At 35.8% G+C, this 10787-nt stretch overlaps 1 protein-coding gene across 2 annotated transcripts; it reads left to right on the top strand.

Annotated features, from left to right (window-relative positions):
• The first annotated feature begins 5058 nt into the window (after nucleotides 1-5058).
• Faf2 (Fas-associated factor 2) lies at nucleotides 5059-8585 on the top strand. 2 transcript variants are annotated; one of them, XM_067767337.1, is made up of 6 exons: nucleotides 5059-5577; nucleotides 5637-5919; nucleotides 5989-6620; nucleotides 6698-6841; nucleotides 7310-7607; nucleotides 7652-8585. In XM_067767337.1, exons 1-5 carry the CDS (start codon nucleotides 5458-5460, stop codon nucleotides 7499-7501), a joined length of 1371 nt encoding a protein of 456 aa, XP_067623438.1. In that variant the 5' UTR covers nucleotides 5059-5457; the 3' UTR covers nucleotides 7502-7607; nucleotides 7652-8585. The 2 variants fall into 2 exon arrangements, with proteins under 2 accessions (XP_067623438.1, XP_067623437.1); XM_067767336.1 differs by having other exon boundaries at nucleotides 7671-8585.
• Nucleotides 8586-10787: the final 2202 nt, after the last annotated feature.

The raw sequence follows: 10787 nt of genomic DNA on the forward strand, positions 1-10787 counted from the left end.
ACAAACTTCTGTACGTACGGCACACGTCGGTAGGTAACTGCCGCATAACTGCCGCATAACTGCCGCATAACTGCCGCATAAGAGTTTCCTAGGCTTAAGTGCAGTATACGGACAATTCCAAAATCAAAAAAAGAAGTATGAGGATTGATAGACATGGTCAAGATGAGTATAACTATACAATTTTTTTTGTGGGCAAATGACAATAACAGGAGCTATTAAGGGTCAAAGTTCATATGAAGCATTTTTTTAAATCTAAATTTCTCTTTAAGTATCGAACCGATTTTGAAAATTTCATTGTATAGATAGTAAAATTACCTTTCATTTGATATGCTGTTGTTATGGAATCGGATCGATGATGGAAGCAGTAAGGAAGGCGGTCGGCATGATGTGTTGGTGCACAGTGGCTAGTCATTGTCGGCTGGGGCGGGTCCTTGCCAACCTTACAGTTCCTGCGCCATAATCAGAAAAAAATTCCTATCATGCCTATTAAATGGTCATACAGCGCAGAACTAATTCAAAACGCTGGAATTTCAAAACAAAACGACATCCGGTCGAACCGGATGCCACGGACAGACCGTTAAATTCAATTCAAAATTCAAAAAAACTAAACGCAAAAGAAAATCGAACCAGAAACGACCGGTTACTAACTGTTGAAAATTAAAATGCAAAAAAAAAGCTGAAAATGAAAAAAAAGAAGAAACAGAAATGGGCCGAATATACATATGGGTGCCGCGGGTGTCGTTGCGACGCCCGGTGCTTATTCCACCCTCAAAAACCATGGCCACCGACGCACCTAATTTTTCGGTGGCCCCTTACCTGTAAACCCTATGTGCCTTCTAAATGAGCCAGAACACCAGCATTCCCATTTTATTTACAAAGTTTATTCAATACTCATTTCTATTAACGTATGTATGCTACAAAAAAAAATACGATAGTGCAGGTTTCTTAACCAGGGCTAAAGCATTGTTGAACTACGAATAGCTATTCACACTATGAAAATGTAGGTAAGTGTGTGTAGTGTATAAAGTGAGAGAAAAAAAAATGATCCAACAGTTCACACTTTATTGGGCCGAAATCGAAAACGAAATCTAATATGAATACTTAAGTCTGGCTAAGTTTGTTCTGTTGGGGTTCTTTTCTTTTCTCTTACTTTTGCTCGTAATATTTCAAGTTATACATATATTTATGTCTCCCCCTTGTTTTTATTTTTTTGACAATCGTTATAAACGCTTTGTGTGAAAAAAAATGTAATTAAATGTACTTATGTATAGTAAATATACTACATACAACGTAAGAATTTGGTCGAGTACCCCTTTTCTGTTTTCCATTCACAAAACATATTTTAGGGCTATAAAGTTGGGATACAAATTCCGATAATTGGAGCTCTCTTACAAAATTATTGTGTTGTTGTAGCAGAACTTATTTTTGAGTGTAACAAAATATCAATTTGGTATAACGCATAGTATAATGACACTAACATGTAATATGTACCAAGAAAATTTGTTATAAAAGCAATAAAGATTAAATTTGTATAGCGCTATGTATTATATGCACGTATATTATTTTCTTCTGATTGTTCGAACGATATTGCTAGCAATAGTGATTCATATGTATAGATATATATATATATATATATATATTGTATTTGAATGATACAAGAAAAGAGAGTTTAAATCTTCTAGCCAATTCGCGCATAACAATTTTTTTTTTTTTCTAACAATTTATGGTTGAGCTCCAAAAATGGATCGCTAAAACGTTTCACGTGATAAGGACGGCTTATTATCAATAAAATTTATAGAGCTAACTTCAAACTTTTTAAAGCGACAAAATATATTATTAAAATGATATAAAAAAAAGGATGTATGCCCTTTGTTGTAAAGCTAACAATTTCAGGTATTCAATAATAAAATTTTACGAGAAAAATCGACCCTTGTTAAATGGTTCAACCGGACTGTATAAAACCCTCTAAGTATTACTTAGAAGTTTCCTTAACTACCCTGCAAAAAACGCTCTCGTCATTCCACGTTATTGGACTAGTCATTTTACAGTCATAGGTTATATTCATAGTTACATTTGTATGGCCGTGGGTAAGCTTTATGATCAAATTTTTTGTAGGGTAACTATTTTGAAGTTCATACATGGCTGGTACTTACATGGCCGCCAGAGTACGTACCGTGGGCCTCTGCCGGCGTGGTTACTGGTGATGCTGATTTTGCCGGTGAAGTTGACGCTGTTGTTGGTTGTGGTGCGCGGTCTTGGGCGCGCTGTGTTGGTACTGTTGGGGGTTGTTGCGCTCTGGTCCGAGGTAATCGAGTGAACCTGTGGCGATAAAACTTCGTGCTGACCTTTACGATCTGGATGACTTGGTAATTTTGGCGTTCGTTGTATTACGCTGCAGCGTACTGCTGGCCCTGGAGGCGGAGGTGGTTTCGGACGCTTTTCCGAAGGTGGTAGTGTACTTCGTAAACATAGAGAAATGGGTTTATCTTCGGATAACAAGGGTTCTCATCACCATTTAGTTTAGTGCCGTCCGAATCCGAATCGGAATCACTAGAACTTTCCTCACTAGGTGTGACTGTGAAACACCGACCTACTTCAACTGGATATTCTATGCGTGGAGCTTGTGTCACCACCACACAACCATTGTAAGGTCTATTACCACCCAAAATAGACGAGTAGAAACGAGGTTTGTCGGAATGGACTGTGTCGGTACCTTGCGCTATCGACTCTTCCTAGGTTCTGGGCATTTCCCGGTTTGTTCTTTTGGTAGTTGGGTTAAGGAATCGGCCTGCGCTTCCTCGTTGCAGTCCTTTGGTTCTTCAACAATACTCTCTTGAATATGTGCACAGCACGCGAGGGTGTTTTGCGAAGAGTTGAATATAGTTGGGGACGTACAGTTGATGTAAGCAATAGTGCTAATGAAGCAGTCTCTGAGCTTGAAGCCTTTGGTGTTGAAGTTGTGTCCTAGATGTTATACGATCCTTTTGTATAGTCGCAGGGCCGCCAAAATTTAGGCTGAAGCAAATCCCAAATTTTCTCGTTGGTACAACGCCTTATAGGACTAGTTTTACGATAACCTTTTTGGTTTTATAAAAATTTCCGATTAACTGCGCAAGTAAAAAGCTAATTCTTGCTTTTTTTCCCGGCCGGAAAACTCGTGGCTATCTTTTCTTTCCTTTTTTAAAAGTTTTTCCTCCTTCTTGCTGTTTCTACGGCCGGAAACTCGTGGCTTTTTTTGCTAGTGATCGCCGGTCTTTCTTTCCTGTTTTTCGATACTTTTGTATCGCAACTTTCGCTCCATCACCAGTCACTAGGTGTGTTCGCACGAAAACGCTCCCAAGTGGACCGTAACCGTAGACCATAACAGCAGACTGTAACTCTGTTTGTATTCTTATCCCGTAAAATACTTAAAAAATTCGATTTTTAAAAGTGCTATATTTACTAAGTAAATTGCGCATATTTATTTGTACATATGTATGTATGTGTATGTATATTTCGTTAATACGTTGGTATTTAAAGCTTAAATTAATTTTCTATAGTGTTAACCAACAATTTTATTAAAATAAATGTATTCGATATGGCGTTATGGTAAGGCGCCATTAATCAATTTTATTGATTTCTATAAGGTTGGTTGGAAGATTAGCTGGACCTTAACAGATGTTTGGAAAATAACCGTTATTTCAATTTATTGAAAAGTGTTATTTAAACTGTTAGATACAAGTGCAAATTATTATGGCAAATATAAAGTTGTTGCAAAGTTATGAAATATTTGAGTGCTACAAGTTACAAAATAAATACTTATTTTTTAAGGGGCTATGTATGTATGAAAGTATTCTGCGCAGAAATACTGTGGATGACGGTGGGGTGTAATAAAGCCATACGCAATAACGCCATACGGCTTTATTTCCAATCAATTTGCGAAATAAAGCCATATGGCCTTATTTCCAATTCCTAATGGAAATAAAGCCAGTATGGCCTTATTGCCATTTTTAAAACATGGTTGTGGTAATTTTATTAGGCTGTACCTAAAAACGCGCAAAAGAGTGCGTACCGTGGCATGTTGCCACGGTTCAGGCAACCACCCGGACTTGGCATGGCGTAGCCCAGGGTTATTTAAATAAGGGCGGCCAAAGGCCGCCAACTCGGAAAGGTGTTCTGCACATAAAGGAAACAAATACCAGGTGTTCTGCGCAGAATTACTGTTAATTTGCCCAAAATTAATTTTTGGTATACCAGGAACAGGACAGTTGGTATTGCATTGATGGGACTAAGGATATTATATATAATTTTAAATGAAAGCTTAAATTATTTCCCATCTACCAAACTATTTTTTCATATATTTAATACAGCAATTAAATTAAAAAAAAATTAAGTTTTTAAAAATTTTGATATGTTTTTTAAAAAATTATATTATTTCAGGAAATTCTTTGCAGTTATATACTTTAAGGGCGAATTAATGGTGACTTATAACCATAAAGCCATAACCAGATAGAACAGCTGATCGAACCTACCTTCAGGAAATCAATGTAATCAAGTTAGCGTTATGGTATGGCACCATTAAACGATTACATTGATTTCCATAAGGTAGGTTAGATCAGCTGTTTTATCTGGTTATGGCTTTATGGTTATAAGTCACCATTAATTCGGCCTTAAGATATACAACAAATGAAAGGTTTTGGAAATACCTATCCAACGACGTTGATAATCGGTTCAATACTTTAGAAGTAATTTAGATTTAAAAAAAAGCTTATTATGAACTTTAACCTTTAATAACTTTTGTTGTTGTTGTTTGCCCAAAAAAAAAAAAAAATATCGTTATGTTTCTTTTATTAATACCTATCGATCTCAGTTTTTCTTTTTTTTATATCAGCATTGTCCGTATACTGCACTTGTTCCGTTCCCTAGAGCTGCGGATTCCATTTTGGAGATTTTAGGACCCCCTCAACCCCTACTAATCAACAAAAGTTTGAAAATCGCGGCACCTTATATAAAATCCAACCCCAAATGCAGCCCTGTTGTGATTAGATGTTACATTGGCAGCTCCATCATCTGTCAAAGAAAAGTCATAGAAAAAGGAAATTTCATTGTACAAAAGTCGTTTTTTGCGGTGGAAGTCTATTAATCAAAATTTGCACGAGTTTTTGTGGAAATTAGAATAAACCACGACGTGTAAGACTTCCAAAAGCTGCTACAATATCCATAAACAGGTAAACAGAAAAACTGGAAACGAACACATATTTTGGGAATGCAAATACTGCAGCGCTACATATTGTCGAGGCAACACGACTTTTCCCTACCAGCAGCTAAAACAACAACGGCAAGATCTACGTTCTTTGCACCGTCCATACGACTACAAAAACAACAGCAATAACAAAAACGCCGGAATATTAAAGTAATTAATTTATTGTCCTATTTTGCTGTTGCAACTAAAAGTAACGCCAAACAATTGTTCTCATCATGGAGGATGGACTTACAAATGAACAAACCGAGAAAGTCTTACAATTCCAAGACATAACAGGCATTGAAGATATGAATGTATGTCGTGATGTGCTAATTAGGCATCAGTGGGATTTGGAGGTAAGTATGCAGAGTAGGTACCTAAAGGAATCTTAATTTTATATGAATTTCTATTTTAGGTTGCTTTTCAAGAGCAAATGAATATACGTGAAGGCATCCCGTCAACATATGCTGCCTCTAGAGATGTACGTGCACCCGCTGTTATTGATGATCGTTTTTTACAGCAAGTTTTCTCTGCAAGTATGCCCGGTGGACGTTCAGTGGGTGGCGGACTAGGTCCAATACCTCGCAGTTTCACAGGCCTTATTGGCTATGTCATAAATATGGTATTTCAGTATTGCTATTCAACATTCGCAAGTGTTTTAAATGCTCTACTGAGTTTGGGACGTAATAACGACAGAAGTATGTATATATGTTCTAAAAAAGTATTAAACGTATGTAAAATTTGCATCTTTTTGTACATATTTTCAGTCGTTACGGATCCAGTTGGTGATGTTATGAGTTTCATACGCGCCTATAATGAGCGTTATCCCACACACCCCGTCTTCTATCAGGGCACATATGCACAAGCATTAAATGATGCCAAACAAGAATTACGTTTCCTACTCATTTATTTGCACAAGGATCCAACAAATAATCCCGATGTTGATTCACTATGCAACATAACGCTTGCAAATCAAACAGTGATTGATTATATTAATCGTAATATGCTTTTTTGGGGCTGTGACATATCTTCACCTGAAGGTTATAGAGTATCACACTCACTTAACATTCATGTTTATCCAACATTGGTATTAATAACACTACGTAATAATCGTATGGTTGTTGTTGGACGTTTTGAAGGTGATTGTATGCCTGAAGAATTGATACGTCGCATGCAAACAGTGATCTCAGCAAATGAAATATGGTTAAGTCAAGCACGTGCTGATCGTTTGGAGCGCAATTTCACACAGACTTTACGCCAACAACAAGATGAAGCGTACCAATTGAGTTTGCGCGCTGATGAAGAGAAAGAGCGTAGGCGTCAAATGGAGCGCGATGCAGAGCGTCAAGCACAACAGGCTATTGAACGTGAGCGGGCTGAAGAGGAGCGCAGAAAGGAGGTGAGTTAGTTAAAGCAAGGGGGAAATTAGAAATCATTTTACAAAGTTAAAGGTTTTTTCTTTTTAATTTGTTTTAGGATATAGCACGTCTAAAAGTTGAATTAGCTGAGCGTGTACCAAAAGAGCCACCAGCAGATACAAAAGATGTCATCAGCGTCGTATTTAAACTGCCGAACGGCGCACGTCTGGAGCGACGTTTTCTCAATACAAACTCATTAACTGTATGTGCTTTAGCTTTTGCAAATGTAGTACAGTGAAACCTCGATATAAGGAGCATCGAAAAAATGTTAAACAAAAATCATAAAGATATTTTTAAAATTATAAGTATTTGATATATTTTAGTACTTTGATTAGTAAATAGATGGGAAGTTTCTTCCCAACATTAGCTTTCAATCCAGCTGTCATAATGTAAAAAGCTCCACCGAGATGAAAAGAAGTGTTGCTTCGCCTGACTTATGAAAACGAAGGCCAGTCGTCACAAATATTTGAAAAAGGGTTCACATTAGATCGTTCTTAAACTACGACCCTATTTTAATAGTGACCTTAACTAAACCGTATGTATTTATGTTGAATGCAGAATTGACACCAACAAGTTTTCTTATCACTCGAACGACGTAAGAAGGTTTCACTGTACAATTGACTTAATATCCTGTACTAATATCCTATATTTGCTATCTCCATATCATTAGGACGTCTACAACTATTTATTTTGTCATCCATCATCACCAGACGAATTCGAAATCACAACGAATTTCCCAAAACGTACCCTTTACACCAGTTCATATATGTATCATGCCAATGGCAATGTGAATGAAAGAACCCTAGCCGAAGCAGGCCTAAAGCATCGTGAAGTACTGTTTGTCAATGACTTGGAGGCGTAATATTTGAAGCATTATTTTATAAAAAACAAAAACAACAACAAGCACAGCAACAAACCATTAAAATAAAAAACAATCATCGATTAGCGCTTGAACGGATTCATATAGTGTAAAAATATAGAAGAAAAAAAACACAAACAATTTAACTTTCAGTTTCCTTTTTTATTTGCAGTTACTATGCAAAATATAGATGCTAATTTATAATTGTATTGGTCCGGAAGTTTACAAAAGCATAATTATATACGTCAATATGTATTTAACAAGAGCAAATAGCGCAGGCATGATGTGTACTATGAACGTTTGCGGTGTTAATATTAATTTTTTTGCATTAACGTGTAGCAGCAATGCAACAATGCTAGTTTGAAATTCCTTTGTTTATACACTTCGTTTTAATTTTTATTTTTAATTTAAGTAACTATACTATTTTCACCTCTTTCTATTTCTTTTATTACGTACTTATAATTTATGTATCTAAGTATGTAGCTAAATGCTTGAATTAATCTATTTTATTTGTTCACACAAATATATTGTTTTAATATTTTCCTACATGTAGAGCATATATTAAATTCTGACAGTCGTAAATAGCATTGATTATAAGAAGATTTATAGAATTATTTACATTTCTATATAAAATTTGAAATAAAAAATACCCTATGTGTGGAGCATAATTGTTTAGCGCTTTAAATTTAAAAATAGTTTTCAAGTATAGTATAATGAATGTGGGCATGATTGGCTAAAACCAAAGGTTTTAATGAGTGTCATCGGTGCTGTTGGTCGTTTGCCGGTAATTGATTCGATGCGCTTAAGTATCTAGCACCATTAGAACTTAGTCCGACCATCTCGACCAAACGGAGGGTAAAGGACGTGAGTGTGATGTGCTTGTGATGCCCTACAATTCGGTCAAACTCCTTCAAAAATAATAACGATGGAGTATGCGCCCCGTACCAGACTACGATGAAATGAGACAGACAATATCCCGGCTCAGTAAAGAAAGAAAGCGGTGAAAAATATGCGCATATTCTAAAATCTGTTTAAATTAGTTATACGCACTAAATATTTGTGAAAAATATACATAAAAACTCTAAAATTCAACTACAATTAGCGGACATAAATGTTCTGCAGTTATTTGATGCAAAAACATTGTAAACTACTTTTATAATAAATTTTGTATATGTGTAAAGAAGAATGGAGAAAAAATGTGACAAACAAAATATACGTTGAGAAGCGTCAAAAATTCGGCGTGAAGGGGTGTGTGGTAAATATTGCCACCTAACAACAAAATGCTCAGGCTTGGATCAATACAGCGTCACCAAACTTGAAGAATGTGAGATGCTTAGGTTTATGTGTACTGACTGTGTGCAGTATGTACATAACGTTGATGACATCCTTAAAGATATGCAAATGGTGGTAAAGCAGAATGGACAACAATTAGCAGAGTATAGAAGTGAGTTTGATAATTCACCAAAGAAAAATGAGCGAGAGATTAAACAAGTACTTAAAGCAGTGGAAGTTGCATTTAGTGAAAGAATCAAAGCAATGCAAAAAGCTCAAGAGTCTTGCGAAAGAAGTGTGAAAGAAGTAAACAAAATCCGTGAAATAGCAGAAGGGTTCAAGCGAAGCAGCATGGTTCAACTATATACAGCATTGTTTACTATATAGTTTGGCAGCTTAAGTAGAGGTTATGTTGCGAATAGAGTGGAAGGCAATGGACTAGGCAGTCGAATGTCATATAATGAAGGAATGGTGTTCGGAGATTTTTCAAAGTTAAAAAAAAAAATGATAAAAGCTTTAATATAAATAAAACTATTGTTTTAATAACAACAAAAACGCCACATATATTCTGTATACATAAATTTGTAAGGATTATCTCACTCTAAAATTTGAATTAAATAATCTAAAGTTTTTTTTTGAAACTGAGTCGAGAACTGTGCGTGTGAATGTGCGAATTTTCACCGATCAGCTGTTAGTTGCGCTACTTGGTAAAATTTACAATGATATACAGGTTGGCTCATCTGTAAAGCAACAAAATATGTCTGTTCAAATTGTCAAAATCTGTGTATTGGTGTTGGTGCGAATGGTATGGAATGGAAACATAAAACTTAGCAGTTTTTGTATGTGTAAGTAAAATGTTGCCAATGTGTTGGTTTCATTTTGAGTTTGCCATCTCCTTTTGACAATCCCTTCGACCATGCAATGACATAAATAAAATCAGCTGATGAGATGAGCCAACCTGAACATAATTGAAGCATGCGAAGCAGTGAGCAAGTATGCGAAGAGTTAAAAAGCAATAAAAATGACAATAAGAAAATGATTGAAACAATTAGTAATGAAAATAAAAAAATATGCACAGAAATAAAGAGAAACGGCAATGTTGAAGCCAAGCCATCGTATGCAGCTGTAACAAAAGCGTTGCCAGAGATTAGAAAAGTTGTTCCCTTAATAGTTAAGCCAAATACAAAGCAAGGTGCTGAAAAAACCAAAAATGATCTAAACTTGAATGTCGATCCAAAGGAGCTACAAATTACAAATATAGTAGCAAGACAAAGCGGTGTAGTGATTGTAGAGAGTGCAAATGATCATGATCGTGAGAAAATAAAAAATGCTATTGAGAACAGCCTCGGAAATAACTACAATGTGAGGATTCCTATGAAAGTGAAACCAACCGTTATTGTAACTGGTATAAATTTCAAGTATGATAATGATGAGCTTACCCAGAGAATTAAACGTCAGAATAATTGTCTATCCGAAACAGATATAAAAATTGTCAAGCAGTATGAAGTTAAAAAAAATGAGAAAATTTACTATAATGCCGTACTTGAAGTGGAGGTTGAAGCTTTTATGAATATACTAGCCGGAGAAAGGCCCAATGTAGGCTGGGAGCGGTGCAAGTAATATGTTGTTTCAAATGCAAAGGCTTCAATCACAAAGCCAGTGACTGCAAAGAAAAAGAAGTATGCACAAAATGCTTGGGTGAGCATAAATATGTGGCATGCAATAAAGAAGCAATAAATAAATGCATCAACTGCATCAGGGAAAATAAATAATTAAATTTGGGACTGGACGAAAATCACGATTCCATGGACAGAATGTGTCCTGTGTATCAACAAAAGCTCATAGCAAGGAAGAGGAAGATTGGATATTAGCAACCAACGAGGGAATCTGTAACCACAAAGCACAAGTCAAAAACTAAAACAAACCTGCGTAACAAAGTGCTCAACTTGGACTGTATTTATCTTAATATTAATAGTATTACAGCAAATAAGCTAGAGCTGGAACATCTTATAGAAAT

The sequence above is a fragment of the Eurosta solidaginis genome, chromosome 2 (assembly GCF_040869045.1).
Source record: "Eurosta solidaginis isolate ZX-2024a chromosome 2, ASM4086904v1, whole genome shotgun sequence".
In the NCBI taxonomy this organism is placed as follows: domain Eukaryota; kingdom Metazoa; phylum Arthropoda; class Insecta; order Diptera; family Tephritidae; genus Eurosta; species Eurosta solidaginis.

What these genes read in the sequence shown, in the direction of transcription:
- Faf2 (XM_067767337.1), top strand. Translation starts at nt 5,458, where the DNA reads ATGGAGGATGGACTTACAAATGAACAAACCGAGAAAGTCTTACAATTC. An exon ending in GGCATCAGTGGGATTTGGAG is followed by an intron (nt 5,578 to 5,636) that starts GTAAGTATGCAG and finishes TTTCTATTTTAG; the next exon opens with GTTGCTTTTCAAGAGCAAAT. An exon ending in AAGAGGAGCGCAGAAAGGAG is followed by an intron (nt 6,621 to 6,697) that starts GTGAGTTAGTTA and finishes AATTTGTTTTAG; the next exon opens with GATATAGCACGTCTAAAAGT.